The 16,738-nt window shown below is 38.4% G+C and overlaps 1 protein-coding gene across 2 annotated transcripts in view; it reads left to right on the plus strand.

Annotated features, from left to right (window-relative positions):
• LOC122862811 (exostosin-1) overlaps nt 1–16,738 on the plus strand; it is a 232,205-nt gene that overhangs the window by 175,540 nt on the left and 39,927 nt on the right. For both annotated transcript variants that reach the window (XM_044168517.1, XM_044168518.1), the window contains 2 exons: nt 6,575–6,668; nt 10,561–10,668. In XM_044168517.1, coding sequence (XP_044024452.1) covers nt 6,575–6,668; nt 10,561–10,668 — 202 coding nt within the window. The remainder of the gene's footprint in view (nt 1–6,574; nt 6,669–10,560; nt 10,669–16,738) is intronic.

The raw sequence follows: 16,738 nt of genomic DNA on the forward strand, positions 1-16,738 counted from the left end.
TCCTTTTTATGGATTGTCACCAGAAACTACCAGCTATTTTTAAAAGGACTGGATTAGTTTTCAGTCCCCTGCCATGCATACAAAAGTTGTTGTGTTTTCTTGCTGCAATCAGATACTGATCACCATAGTTTAAGCTAATTGAGTTCTTGCTGCAACAAGCACAGCTCAGTTAATTGTAAGTGAAGAGAAAGGTGGAGGGAAAGCATAGATACACGGCTGATTATGCACCACAACCTATTTCAGTAAAAAAAGGGGGGAGGAAAAACAAAGTAGACAAACTATACAGAATTATGGTGAAACTACTTGAGTTTTTGAAAATTTCTGAATACAGTTTTCACAGATTCTTTATTGGTGGCTTTTGGTGATCTGATTTTAATCTTTTTTTAATATACAAAATACACAGCTACAATCCTGGGTTGTTGTTTTTTTAAAACAAAAAACTACATAATGAGCTCTGTATATTAAATTATGCAAAAAATCATGCTCACATACACATACAGTACAACATAATCACATGCAGTCAATTCTTTCTATACACACATATACATATAGTACTGTACACATTTATTTTTTGACCCACAAAGGGATCACACACTTGCAAAACACACTTTTCCTCACACATGCAATATTGGCACATGGTCAAAAATTTTGAGTACATACTTAAACACACAAGAAATAGTTACAGAAAATTCAGCCACATTGATACATACATGCAGGAAAGGCATTCACACATACGTGCACTTAAACAAACATACAATGAATGCACATAGGTGTAAGAACAGGGAGATGAAACACCCTCTATTTCTGTCACTGCACACACTGAAGCAGGTGGCTGAGGTGAAGCATAATGACAGATAAATGAGTTCAGAAAATGTGCTCTCAGAGGATCAGCCAACCAGTGAGAGGAGTGAGGGTCCAATATCTGAACTAGTATTCCTTTCATCCTATCCTTCTATCGCTCTCTGTTTACATCTGTTTGTGATTAGTTTACAAGAAAAATTAGATGCTAGAAGGAATCCATTCACAAAGGTTTATTGTAGCACTGTTATCAAATGGTTAGGAGCATTATGGTGCTGTTATCTGGGTCAGGGTGACAACACATGATGCAGAGCAGCCCATATGTTCATTTCTCCAGCAAGTTTCTCCAGCTCCTCTTGGGATCTCCTGGGATTCCCTCTTAGACAAGCTTAGATGTCCCAGTTTCTCATGGGATCTACTCCCAGTATATCAAGCCCAGAACAGTGGGGAAAGGACGTGTCAAGGGGCCATCGCTTCATGAGGAGGACCAGTGATTAGTCCTTGTCCTTGATCACTGACCTTTTCAATTCTAAACACAGTGTGTGGCGAGTGAGTGGACAGCAAAATAGCATAGATAAAGAGCATACAGAGGTTTCACTGAAACCTCTAGCTGTCTACAGTCTGACAGGGTGAGTCAACAAATTCAGTGAGCCATTCTGGTCTCAGATACTGTATTTCTGCAGGTGATCCCTGCCTTCAGACTATGGGGCTATGGGGAAAATGTTATTTAATCAAGTGGCTTTGAGGGCCAATTTTAGGCCTGTTTCATTCAAATACTGTGAATTACATGTTTTAAGTTTGATAGATTTATGTAGGGGTTTTTGTTGTTGCTACAAACCATTACAAAAACAAAAAGATAACAGTGTCCTCTGTATCCAAGAGAGGATATGCTACCCTGAAGCTGCTCCCTGCACTATAAGTAATGGTGTGTAAGGCATTTGTTGCCATGTCACGACCAGACCAGAATAGGGAGGAAGGCAAGTTTTTCCTGGAGATGTAGCGCCTGCACCACCTGAAAAAAAATCCCTGAGCGGTAACACTGTGCCACCATACCAGGAAACACAGGCATGAGGAAGCTTCTGTGACAGCTGGAGCTGCAGAATCAATCAATGCATGAGACCTGGCAAAAACTTGTGGCACCCTTGGTTAGAGAGTCTTGAAGACTCCTCAGCAGTTGGTTTATTTGAGAAGCAGTCAATATCTGGTCCAAAGGATTTTTATCCCAAGCTTCTGACACACCATCCCTCACCCTGACCGTTAAAAACAGGATATGATTTCCAGGGCAGCATCATAGATCCTATGGGCTGCCAGACTTTTTATTGGAATTGCAGTCATCTTGGAAGTTACCTAGCTCATATCAGCTCCCCATGACTCAACTGGCCCATCTGGCTGATTTCATCCCACATTTGCAATGCTTGTAGGGGACACTGATGCCACTGATGATGATGCAAGCCACCGCAATAAGCACTGCCTTGCCAGTGATAACCAGTAGCCAGGAGCCGGTTGCACCAATTCAATTCAATTTTATTTATATAGCGTCAATTCATAACAGAAGTTATCTCATTGCACTTTTCCTATAGAGCAGGTCTAGACCGTATTCTTTATAATATTATTTACAGAGACCCAACAAATCCCACCATGAGCAAGCACTTCGGCGACAGTGGCAAGGAAAAACTTCCTTTTAAGAAGCAGAAACAGACTCGGCCATCCGCCACTACCGGTACGGTTGAGAGAGAGAGAGAGAGAGAGAGAGAGAGAGAGAGAACATATAGTAGCACAATGCAAATTTCACATAGGATTTTAAAATATAATAATAATGTAATAATAGTGGTGATATTAATATTAATAAAACAATAATAGTAATAAGGTCAAACTTAGCCTAGTTATATTATGAGTGTTTACTAAGTGGAGATATAGTGATCACTAAATTAAAATGGGTTACATAGAGATTAGTTACTAATTATTCACACCCAGTAACTGCCGTAACTGTTGTGTAGCTACATGAACTAGCTAACTGACAAAGAAATAATGGTAGCCTGCTAATATAGAACTCATTTAGATTAAAGAGTAAAAGAGGTAATATGAGATGTATGAGATATAGTCAACACATCTGATTGGACACTTGATAAAATGTTTAATACTGATGTAATTTCAGAAGATCTTGAATTAGATTTCACAAAAATAACATAACATATCTCGAAATTACAAAATAGTGGAAATAGAAACTTAAGTGAGAGACAAACTTTATTATTCACCAATATTCTTTTTATGATCTTTTAGCAAATTCAACTATTTGTGTATGATTTGCTTGGAGTCTACACACCTATCTACAGTACAACATGGCAGTCAAAGACACCTTCATAAACTTTGTTTTTATTAATTGCTTTTTAGGTTTGATATGATGATACCACTACCAGTGCGGGTTTACCGATCCATGTGTGGTGAAGTTAAAACACTTCTATGCTACTAAACGATACTACATACTGTATTTGCTACAAATAGCCAAGGTCTGGTCTAATGGTCATGTATAAAGGTCTGGTTTTATTGAAGGACCTCGGCAATGTAAAACTGACATAAGATGAAATTTACTTTTTCTTTCTTTTCTTTTTTACATTGACAGGTCTAAAGATTTACAGAGCAAACAGAAGAATTTATATGTATACAGTTGAAAAGGGCATAGCTGCGTCTGTTTGTGGCTACAATGTGTTTTTTTGCATAATTCAGGTCTCTGTATTGTTCATTGACCTTGTTGTTGGTTTTCTTGGAGGGTCTGGTCCTTCCATACCTGCTAGTAATCCCATTGCTACCATTTCAGCTTCCAGCTCAGTATCATTATCACTGGTGCTTATGTGCCGAGGGCTCTTGGGTGCTCAGTATTCCAGAGTCAGGGTACAGGCTGCAGCTCAGGACAAAGCAGCTCTACTTTCATGGTACTGTCCAAACCTGGCTGAAAACAAAGACAGGTTCCCAGGCCTTTTCCTCAGAGATAAAGATGACATCACAAAAAACTAATCATGCAGGCATTGAAATTGAATCAAGGTCACAAAACCACCATGAAACAGATGAGCTGTGTGGTGAAGTGAGATTTATTTGTTTGTTGTTATTCCCAAATAACCGTCTTTATATGTGACGGGCTGTCTCTGTCTGTGTGTATCTCTCTCAGCGGCAGTGAGAATGACCTTGTCTTTGGGTGACAAACTGGACACCTGACATCTTATTTTCCTCTCTTCGTCTTTCATATACACACACACACACACACACACACACACACACACACACACACACACACACACAATTACACACAAACACACACACCAGTGCAGTGACAGTAAGTGATATGCCAAATGTTCTCTCATCACAAAGACTTATCATATATACATATTATAGAGGCAGGCTTTCCAGACAGGTGGACACACACACACAGACACACACACACACACACACACAGGTGTCTAGTGGTAAGGCTGTGGGGACAGTTGATCCCCAGACAGATTACGCTGCAATCTGAAATCTCCTCAGGCCAGCCTTGAGATCATGTGTACACACACACACACACACACACACACACACACACAGTGCCACCAGAGCTTCAGCATCACAGACTTTGGACAGATAGAAGTGACATGAAAAACTATTTTTGAGGGGGAGTGTGGAACAGTCCAACTATCACTGGCTTAATATAAGGCTGCTATTAGGAATGTAGAAACATTTTTATTTTAACTTTCGAGAAATATATTGTGCACTGGCAATTTTAATTGCCCTTTTAAAACAAAGCAACAAGTCTAAATGTCGGCCTAGCAGCCTCTGGAGGAGGATGTGCTGTTGTTTATGACACTGGTGGCCAAAGCGGTTCGAACTGAGCAAGTGACTGAACACCCGATTGTCCATCTGTGCAACTGAACAGCCAACATTCAGTATATTGTAGTCTTTTCCTTTACTCCACCTAAAAGCTATGTTTTGAGTAGCTAACACTCACCTCCTTTTGGCTTGAAAGGTGGCTTTCGAAAGTTTGTAGCTGTATATTTTTCTGATAACGGCGGTTGTTCTCAGCTTGGATTCACAGCAGTTACACTGGATTCCAGTGGCAAAAAAACCCCATATCATAATGTCCATAGCATCGTCTCAAACCACTCCTGCAGCATTATCCACTTCTCTCCTAATGATTGTGTATGTTCAGTATATCCCAAACAGTCTTCACTTCACCGATAAGTTATAAATAAATACAGTATGCAACTATTGTTGGAACTTCAAAGCTACAGTATGAGGAGGCAATAGGGCGACATGGAAGCAGTACTGTAGTGTAGAGTAAATACATTGAACACAAGTATCTTATTAGAGATTATAGTACCGAGATTAGAAAATGAATAGTGATTATTTCCAATGTAGTCCGTAGCATCCTAGCTAGCTGCTTTGTTGAATTTACATGTATACAGTTGAATAAGGCATATCTGCGTCTGTTTGTGGCTACAATGTGTTTTTTGCATAATTCAGGTCTCTGTATTGTTCATTGACCTTGTTGTTGGTTTTCCTGGAGGGTCTGGTCCTTCCATACCTGCTAGTAATCCCATTGCTACCATTTCAGCTTCCAGCTCAGTATCATTATCATATGTGCTGCTCTTCATTTTGCTCTCTACCTTGTGCAAACTATTTGCTTCTGTGCGTTTTTAAACTGCCGTTACACTACAGGAGTCGTTTCAGGAGTTTCTAGTGACACTTTAATACGGTTTGACACGTTATTTTTCCGTGACCCAGGGTCACCACTGAAATCCATTGTTACAGCTGTAAATCCAAGCTGCTGTCCTCCATGAAGGGACAAGCTAAAGAGAGTGAGTGTTTGATACTTTGAATAGATTTTTGATGGATTCCTCTAAGCTTTACAGTCATGCGCTCATTACTCAAAATTGGCTAACCCTTCAGTGAAACCGGCCTCGCCTTTCCCCAAGGGGCTGCTAACTCGCATTAAAAGAATTTTATCAGTGAAATATTAGTAATGGCCTTCAAACACTCGCATTGATTTCACTTGATACACCATGCTGTCAGATCAATAGTTTTCCCCAGCACAACTGAGTGAAACCTTCACTAAAGGTAACCCTGCGTGGAGGATTCTCTCTTATCGTGATCAGATGAAATGTGTTAAGGGCCACTGGTGTTTGATTATATAACAGCTGCAGACTGCTTCCATCACATTTCATTATTTATCCACGTATATCTTTTGATGTGCAGAAGCTACCACTCTGCCTTCTACAAGAACACATTTTATGAGATCAAGTTCTTGAAAACGTCTTTGCTAGCCATGTAGGAGTAAGCCACTTTTGACTGTTCTTTGAACTGTATGTGTGTGGATGCTGTGGAAATGGCAACGTGGAAACATAGATTCAGGGTTTGACAATCACTTTTCACTTTGCCCTTTGTTTCTTTCAGCTCTCTAGACCTTATTATCACCTGGAAAATGTCCTGAAAATGCCTTCACCTTCTGGATTCTAAGAAATTTCAAAGAGTGCTTTCTTGAAAGTTTGATTATCCTCTGCTCTCTCAGTGTCTCTCTGTTGTCCTGTCTTTGTCTTTTCTTGCTCTAAATTAGAGATGTATAGTCTCCCCCCCACCCCTCAGAGTACATAGTGTATTAATCTTGTGGACCATAGATGAGCTTGTACACAAGGAAAAGTTTATTCATGTAACAAACCCCTTTCCTTTTGTACGTAATTTCTTCTTCTTTTGCTTGCTGAAGTATTCTTTTCTCATCTTCTAACCTGATTTTTTAAATTGTTTTGTGTAGATTTGACTACCAAGAGCTGCTACATAACTCCAGTTTCTGCCTGGTGCCCCGGGGCAGACGTCTCGGATCCTTCCGCTTCCTAGAGGCCCTGCAGGTATGTGTATGTGTGTGTGTGTGTACATTATATTTGTTTGTGCTGCTGTGGATTATGTGATTGCGTACTGTAGATCTGTCTGTGTGTGCAAGGTATGAACATACTACAGGCCTATAAGTGAGAGTAAAGGGTTCAGTATGTTTTAAACAAACTAGGTTGTATGATGTGTCATACAACCTAAAGGTAAAATTATTTACCATATACCCGTTCTGAATTGCCACAGTTGAAGGCTGGACAAAAAGCCTGTCACCATAGTGAAATTCTGACGTGTTTTATGGTGTTTCAAACACTGTTAGACAATCTGACATGCACCCAAAACTACGTAATTGAAGTGAAAGTTAACTCCTTCAGCAGGACATTCTATTGAGCCCTATCTACACTGAGCACATAAATTACGTGTACAGTACCTTTCCTTTCAGAGGTCATTGTTTTCTTTAATTGACAGGAGACTGCATACCTATGACATCACATATGGTGTGTTTTAAGTGGGTACCTCGAAATTACTCTTTAGAGATTAGAAACACTGAGGTCATGACTCATTTCCCAAATGCAACCCCAACTGCCTGACAACATTTTCAGTATCCATCAAAAACTGTATCAATATCTGTCATATGTTCATGCTGCAATCCATGACATGTTTCTCCACACTGTCAGGATGTAAATCTGGTGGAGAAATGATTCAACCTGTTATTATGTTTCTATATTTCATGCATAAAACCAGTCAAATTGAAAGATAATGAGTCTAAAAAATATCAGAATCAGCCTTCAAAAACACCATGTGTAACGTGTGTGTAGTTTAACAATATAAACTCCTCCTCAGGTCATTAAATACTTCAGATTCACAGAGACAATACCAACAACATGACACTGGTACTGTAGTAAGTAAAGTAAGTAGTTATATTCCTCATCACTGTTATTCTCATGATAAAGGCTTGTCAGACAGCCTGTGGATCTCCAGCAGGGAACTACAAGGAATCAAAGAGTTCCTTGGCCTCCTCTTACCAACAGCTGATCTTATTACTATTGACAATCTGTCATCTCCCTGCCACAGAAAAGGCCTGTTTCTGAAGATGCACCACAGAGAAAGAAAGAGAATGTTTATACACGTGTTCAGACCACAGATGTGCTCATCTTTCATTAGCACCTTGTTTCTATATGTGTCTGTTGTTTTAACATTAAGTATCTGGCTCTGCCCTTGTGTCTTGTTTTCCTTGTTCTTGTTTTTTTTCCACTTTCCAATTATATATTCTGTTGAGACTGCATACTTAAGTTTAGAAATAAATAGATTGCGTGCTTGCTTCCACCTTCGAGACTCATCTAGCAAGAGCTAGAAGGATTTGTATACATGTTTCTACTCAGTACTGTACTTTAGTTTTCTTGAATATTCTTTGGAAATCCTGCATTAAACTGATTTGACCATTTAGCTGTTTAGCTAGAAGAGTGAATAGACCAGCTTGGAGTATAATAAAATGAGTCAGTTGATGCCTTTCAGTATAGCGCATTTACTTTACATGACTTTACTTACTTACTTTATTTGTTTATTTATCAGACGACACACATTAATGAACATCAATTTGATGTAAGTGTGTCAGATTATACATTAAAAGAAACAAACAGTACATAGGTGTCACCAGCTGTTCTGTAGTCTGTATTTGGCACGTATTGGCGCCATAATGTTCACTGTTTTTAATCAAACGTAACAAGCTAGCAGAAGCTGAATTTTCTGGTGACATTAGAAAAGACAGGAGATTTTCTTAGGAAAGATGCACAAAGGAATGGGAAGAATGATTGGCAGAAAAAATGGGCAATACTTTTAATTCAACTTTCATTTTAATTGCATGCCAATTATTTTAATGGATCAATAAATTAGACCTGTTTGCCAGAAGTGAGAAAAGAAAAAGAGAAAAGAAAAGAAAACTGGAAAAGAAGTGCAAAGGTATACTAATCATCAAAAATCAGAGGACAGCAGATGAGAGGACAGAAAAACAAAGAGACATGTAAGAAGATGACAGTGCGAAAAAAAGCAAGAAAAAAAGAGAAAGTCATCTCTCAAAGCCAGACTAATCAAAGCAGTGAGAATTTGTGCAGACAGGTCACTGATCATGCACTCGGCATTTTGTGAATCTCCTTTAATCTCTCAGCTTCACTTGATTGAGAATCCAGTCGAACTTGAACTTTAAATGAAAATACCAGACCTATTGAATTTTTTTTAACTCTTCTCTGACACTGCTTGAGACTACATATACAAATCATACCATACAGTATTAAAGTGAGGCCATAATACATTTGACGTGTGACATCCTGGACTCTTCTAAAAAACTCTTATTATTAACATTTATTCACAGTACATGAAAACGTAATGAATGGTACTCTCAATGTATTGTACACAAATATAAGGACATTTTAAGTGTTGTTGTTGTTATATAATGGTGAATATAATGAAAGTACACCACAGGCTTATAGATGCGGCATAAAATATGTAAGTGAAAGAAATTGTCCAGAAAACAGCATATCTTCCCTTTAAAAAACACAGTTTAATAGCGCCGTGGAGTGCACAATCAAGTCCACTCCATTAACCACAAATGATGAACAGTTTCAAGAGCCTCATCGTAAAATGAATTTACAGCACCACAGAGAGCTCCTGTGGGAAATGAAAACTGCTCCTGATGAATTAAGTGACATTAATGAATCCTCTAAATACCAATGCATACAGGCAAAATAAATAAATACACTTTATTTTGTCCTTAATCCCTTTGGCAACTCCATTTGTTCCTGCAAAACTCTCACTTGGAACACTTTGAAAGTGTCTCATCAGACAGAAACTACCTAGGAGGATAAATCCCTCAGTGGAGGGAAAAATAGATCCCTCCCAGTGCTCTGCTTTAAACTCCTGGTTAGACTTTGTGTTGCTGGGATTTTTCTCCCTCTGTCAAGCTGTGAAAACTTGTCAACAGAGAACATTTTTATTACTTCTTCTTTGAGGCAAAACAGTCCTTTGACAGAAAAACACCATGCATGATTTGTTGCAGAGTTGAAAATGTAACACTAACATCAAATACTTTAAAAGAGTTGAAAAATAAAACTTTAAAATATACTAAAACTAACTAAACTCGTGTGTCCATTAACTGCATCTCACTCAAGAATCTAGACAAACGATTTGCCTAAAACAAGCATACACACACGAGGTTAGGTTCACCAGGAAATCAGGTCTTCAGGTCCACTTTGTGGCAATGAGTTATTATTCCTTTATAATAGGATGGTGAAAGATGAAAGAACATGCCATTTCTGCACTTATTTCTGCCAACCAGCACAACCCCAGATTGCTATTCAGAACAGTTAGTTAACCCAGCCTCTCCTTGTGCCTCTCCTGATTGTGATGCTGATGATGAAATGTTTTTATAGCACTTTGCTGGAAAGGTGGATAAGATCTGGTGTTTCCCCTAATCCTGCATTTTTAGATGTGGATCACCCGCTCACAGATTCTTTGAGCAAAGTTTCTGCTGTTACTCTGCCTGAACTCACAGACATCATGTCTCTTATGAGAGTATCCTCCAGCCCTCTTGACATAACTCCAACTAGGTTTTTAGTCGAAGTTATGGATTGTCTTGCGCCCCTTTTGCTATCTATCTTGAACAGCTCGCTGTCTACTGGTTGTGTCTTAGATTACTTTGAAACTACTTGTGTTCAACCAGTCCTAAAAAAACCTGGGCTTGATCCTACCCTCCTGGATAATTATCGTCCAATCTCTAAACGTCTTTTATTTCCAAGGTTCTCGAAAAAATTGTATCAAAGCAGCTTGCTGCTTACTATCATTTATTCCACTCCAGTCCCCAAAAAGAGTAATTTCTTGTCATACTGATCCTTTTTCTCTCACTTGTCTCTTTCCTAACAGGCAGCTTGTATCCCGGTTATTCTGAGTAACGGCTGGGAGCTTCCCTTCTCTGAAGTCATCGACTGGAGGAAAGCCGCCATCATTGGAGATGAGAGACTGCTGTTACAGGTACTGAAAAATTATGGAGGGGGATGGAAGGATATAGGATGGATGGTTGAATGAATGGATGGGTTTTAAGATGAGATAAGATAAGGTTTTATTGATCCCCAGAGGGGAAATTCAGGTGTTGCAGTAGCACATGGACAGAAATAAGTACAGATAAACAAATAATTAGAAGTATATAAAATAAAAATAGGAATAGAAGTGCAGGACCGTCTCAAGAAAAGTAACATAGATGTGTGATTAGTAGCAGCAAAGTGAGCAAAGTGTAGTATATATAAGCGTAATATGATACCATCTACTATAACACCAGAATAATATGGTTAAGTAATTATACTTTGTGTTTGTCTGTGTTAATATAGAAATATGATGTAGTACACATATACGTAATAAAACACTATAACATATTAACATAATATAGTACTGTATAATATAGTATAGTAATATAGTAACATAATATATCATATAGTATGAGTATTGTATAGTATAATTATAAATATGTATTTGTTTTACAGCAAGTATACAGGAGACTGAACAAATGAAAAAATACTATAAACAGAATACACCAAGAAGGGACATGTAGAGATAGATAGAGAGAAAATTGTTCATAACATATACGACAGCCGGTACGTGGATGGAGGTTAGTAAAAGCTACCACAGAGTAACCTGGATGAAGAGGGCAAACCTTCATCACACTGTGTAACCAGTGTCTGGGTGGTGGAATGCCAAAATCATCCTTAATATAATTGTCATCTCTGTCTCCAGATCCCCGAGAGCAATCACAAAGATCCAGCTGGGACTGATTCAAACACAGAAGCGCAACACATAGATCAGGAATCGCTATTAAAACCATTGGGAACAGATGTGTGCCCCAAAACAATCTGTCAATCCATCGTCAAACAGAACTGCCACAACAGTTGTATCAGCTTGATACTTCTATTTAAGCTTAAGCTATTTCTACTTAAACCTTTACACATGCTGATGTATTCAGTTAGAGAAGCTGAGGAGAAATTAATTTATTTCATAAATAGTGATACAGGCTTGGTTCATTCACATTGTAAATGGGTGCTGCACTGTGCATGTGGTGGGTAGGAAACAAACCAACTGCGAGTTTAGTGTTATCAACATGAGGAGTTGTTTTTGTGCCATAAACTGCACAAACATAATGGATGGAAAATATTAATTATCCCAAGCAGGAAACCTGAGTTCCAGGAAACCTGAGTGTATGATTGGCTATTAGCATCTATCAACACACGTATGACGAGTAGAATTTCAGTTCAACTGAGAGAAGAGGGGAAATCTAATTGCAGTCGTGTGCTTTTACATGTAGTAAAATTTTATCTCACACCTCCACCAGGAATTTTGTCTAAGACTGATTTATTTTACAATTTGATCTCCTTCTATTCCCTTTAATTACGGCAGCGGGCAGAGCATGTGATATTTACAATCTCTAATTACTCTCTATATTATTACTTGCCACCTGCATGACCTATAACGCCCCCTGGACAGCAACACAGAAGTGTGAAAATGTGTGTGTGTGTGTGTGTGTTGAGGGATGGAGACTGTATGTGTCTCCCTTTAATTAATGTGTCCCTGGTCCCCCATCAGCCCTCTATAAGCACATAGCAATGATTGTAATTAAATTTTTGTCTGTGAATCACACAATAGCAGACAAGCCATTGCTAGAAGTCTCACAAACTTGGCTTTTAGATGAAATAAAGCCACCTTTTTATCATTAAACATTACTGAGACCCACAATGATGCACTAATGTTTTTAGAGGTTTTGTTTTTCGGTTTGTTTCCTTCAACAAAACAAAACCATCTATCTGAAAGCGTGCTAATTGCTGGTTATGATAATATGTGTGAAGCAAGTATTATGTATTGACGGGGTGAAACACTGAGGGTGTTCACATTTATTACAGAGTTAGTTTTAATGCAGACATATGAGGAATTAATAAAGAAATAGAGGCAGGGATAACAACAAATAATTCCAAGGCTTTCAGGATAAAACCTGACATTTGTGAGTACACAACTCGATAAAATCAAAAACATGATGACTGCTTTGCACAAATCTTTCACCATATGGCGTAGAGAGCAATATACTCAATGACATGTCTCATTTGAACACACACCATGCAACCTCTGGCACATTTTAACCCTCCAATCTGGGGAAGATTGCTTGTTGTTGAATTGTGTTTTTCTCCTTTACTATGATTGTATGATAACAAGAAATAACTGTGAGGAAGTAAGGAAAGGAAGGGAGGGAAGCGAATAAGAGAAGTGAACAGAATTGGGGCAGTTGCTTTTTCAAATTTAAATTTTTGATTAAAATCTGTATTTATTACTAATTAAATGGGCCTATTATACTGCATATTTCTGTACAGTGGCTCTGAGGTTTCTCAATTTCTTCCCTGTTCTGTAATTGTATTTGTCTTTTAAATTGCATAATACAGAAACCAAAGGTGTTCCAAATATGGGGACAAAATTAAAGCTAAATCACTAATCCATTAGTGAAAGAAAAAGATTTCTGCAACAATTTTGATGATCAATTCAATTTCTAACAAGCAAAAATGCCCAAAATCTCTGGTTCAAGCTTTTCAAATGTGATTATTTGCTGCTTTTCTCAGTTTTATATAATTGTAGAATAAATATCTTTGTGTTTTAGCCTGTTGGCCAGACAAAACAAGCAATCTGAAGATGTCACCTTGGTCTCTGGGAAATGGTGATAGACATTTTTTATTACTTTCTGGAATTTTATAGACTCAACAATAAATGGGTAAATCCGAAAAATAATCGATAGATTATTAATACTTTTGCATTCCCATGCAATATGTTTGCGTTACCTTGCAATACGTTTTGCGTTCTCTCGCAATACTTTTGCGTTAACCTTGCAATACATTTCTTCTTCCATAGCCATATGTCTGTTTGTAATGGAAGGTAGTGTGGAGATTCCCAAGTTAATGCATTAAGTATTGTTTATGGACACCTCACCTTATGTGATGTCCATTACAAAGAAGTTATCAGATAGAACATGTATTGCACAATTATTGCTCTACACTTATAGCAACAGGCCTTCTACCAAAACCTGTTTCAGCATTAAAGGTTACTTTAATTTGTTTTGTGCAAAGAACAGAGGACCCTGTGCAAAAACACTAGAAGCTTTCCAATTTGCGTTGGTCTGCATTCCTGATGTATCTCTGCAAGTGGTTCAATGCTGTCTGCTCTTTCTGTGACAGAACCACAGACTCTGTTTGCAGCATTTCAGTCACCTTCTTGTTTGTTGCTTTTTTGACTCATACAAATACAGCACATTAGCTTTATGAGGTAGATTCACCTGCACATCTGTTATTCCGCCCCTGGAGACGTCACCATTTCTAAAGGGGAAACCCCACTGGGGTTCAGTACAGTACAGAGTACACTAACTGTTCACGAATGAAACCAATAGTATCCTGCAGATTACTGTACTGCTTTCTTCTGGAGGGACCTCTTGGTCTAAAAATTTGTTTAATTTTACTTTCACTAATTACTTAACCATGCATGCCTAATGAGCAGTAGTTCAAAGTAAAGTTCAATGAGCTGATATACTGTTGCGTTGCGCTGGGAGCAGCTGAGTGGAAATAGACATATGGCTCTGAAGGAATGGAAGAAGAAAAGTATTGCGAGGTAATGCAAAACATATTGCGAGGGAATGCAAAAGTAGTCCTCCAAAAAATTCTCACCGTGACCTTTAGGGGGCTCCGTACATATCAAACATATAGTTCATAAAATAACTTTTTACCCCAAAAGCACAAATGTATGTTTTCACGTAAGCAATATAGTTCACATAAACATAAAATCCCATTTCACATGTAACATTTTTTTTCCTTACATAAGCAGCACAATTTTTACATGTAAACTGCCCAAAAAATTAATTTGCCTTTATGTTCATTTATTAGATGTGAAAAGGTGTTTTACATGTGATAAACTCACATGTGCTTTTTTGTAAGCTTTAATAAATACGTACTAGTCGTACAGAGCAGGTTAATGGGTGTGGCATTGAAAAAAGGTTATTCTTGTTTTTTTATTAAACAAAGCTCCTGATACTTTCAGGACACCTTGAAGCTGCTTAATTTGTTTTCTGCAGTACTGAGACAGCTGGCAAGGTGGTAAGAGTTCAATCAGTTTCTGGAAAGGAAGTGTCAGAATGGACTCTTTCAAGCTCAGGATTTGGGCTTTATTGCAACTAAGCACCTTTAAAAAGTCATTAAATGCAAAATACCAAGAAACCATTTAATTATTTGGTCTAAATGACAACATCTATACAATATAATAAAAATACAATAATAAACAAGAACATGTTTGTGGTTGGTAAACAGATTCTGGATGCTTGCCCTCTTTGTCTCTTTGTCACACTCACACAGAGACTCACTGTTCAACACACTGGAGCTCTAACACCTGCTGAGAGAGTTGAATCTCATTACTTTCAATTACATCACTGAGAACTGCAATACCTGGCTGTTTAATATGTAGAGTTTCTGTTCCCCCTGTGGAGAGGAGACATGCACAACACCCAGACACACACAAAAACACACACACACACACAAATGCCCCTGCTGAGGAACATAAACACTATTAGAGTCAATCGAATGGAAGAGAATTGAGCTGATTTGATTGGTGTTGTTTATATTCCACCTCAGAGAGCTGAACAATTAAAGTTTGCTCTGCTGTCGACAGATCTCAGTGACGTCAACAGCAACACAACCTCCTATACTGTGTCTTCTGACTCTTCTGATTTCTGGGTCTCTTTGTTTTTCACAAACTGGAAAAAACTTTTATTGTATATTGTGTCCAATTTACTGGTTACAAAAGGGGTGAAAAATCATATTTAAACACAAACATTCTGTAGCTTAACTGTTAATTGGGCTTTAAAGAGTACTTACTTAAAGGGACTTTGGTGCATACATCAGTTGCATTCTACATGCCTGCCTGCCTGCCTTTGTCTCTTCACTGTGTGTCACTACAGGACAAGTGCGGTGACTAGTGTCCTTTTGTGCCAGGAAACACTACCGCTGTCAATTTTACTCAAAATTCAAACTATTGTTTGAACATGGGAAAAACATAGGCGCCGCGAATGACAGAACACGGTCAGACCGGATTTTGCCAAGCTAAATTTACTTGCATGCTAATGCAAAAAGCAATGAGGACAGGAAAAAAGCATTTGCAGGGTTGTCAGCTGAAAATCATTACCGCATTTTTATCACTATTGTCACTACCTCTACTAATGTACTAAGTTACCCTTCTTTGCTGTTACTTGTATTATTTTGCCTTGTAGTTTAACAAGCATATAAACAAGCAGTATTTCCTGAATCAGAGGTCAAGATTATTCACTCTCAAACTGGCTGAACATTGGAGAGCCTCACAATTTTACGTGTCAGAACTAAAAATTCTCTGGTTCCAGTTTTTCAAATGTGAGTATATGCTCCTTTTCTCAGTTTTACATCATTGTGATTTAGACTGTTGGCCAGACAGAATTGTTGACATCTCACCCCGTTCCTCATAGAAATGAGTGGGTGAGGAATCTGTCGTAACTGCAGCCACAAATATTTATGGATAGGCTACATGGGTTCCTTTTTAATTTGAATTTATTTGAACTTGATTTTTGCCTGAGGAAACAAAGCAACCTTTGGGTGTGTGGGGATATAAAATTGGTTTAAACTTCAAAATCAGTTAAAAAAAACCATCCAAGACAGACTCATTGCAGCTGCCTCATTAGGCTCCATGAAGCTCTACAACTTGAGGAGAAGCTCCATGCTCCCAGCGTGAGAGATGGAGCCAAGCAGCTCAGAACTCTCTGATTAAGAGCCTCCAACCTTCGCCTGGATCGCGACCAGCGTATCAGCTCTGGTTGTTCATGACAAACTAATATTAGCACCATCAGTCACTGTGTCTCTTTTAGACCACAGTGGCTTTTCCGCTGGCCATGTTCGACAGGTTGGCATTATAACCATCAGTGAAGAGATGTTGGGTTTGTGGCCAGAACAGCAGTCCTGGGCTCCAAATCCACCACCGCTTAGGAACATTGGCTACAAGGCTGCTTATT

Source organism: Siniperca chuatsi, linkage group LG16, assembly GCF_020085105.1.
Source record: "Siniperca chuatsi isolate FFG_IHB_CAS linkage group LG16, ASM2008510v1, whole genome shotgun sequence".
Lineage (NCBI taxonomy): Eukaryota > Metazoa > Chordata > Actinopteri > Centrarchiformes > Sinipercidae > Siniperca > Siniperca chuatsi.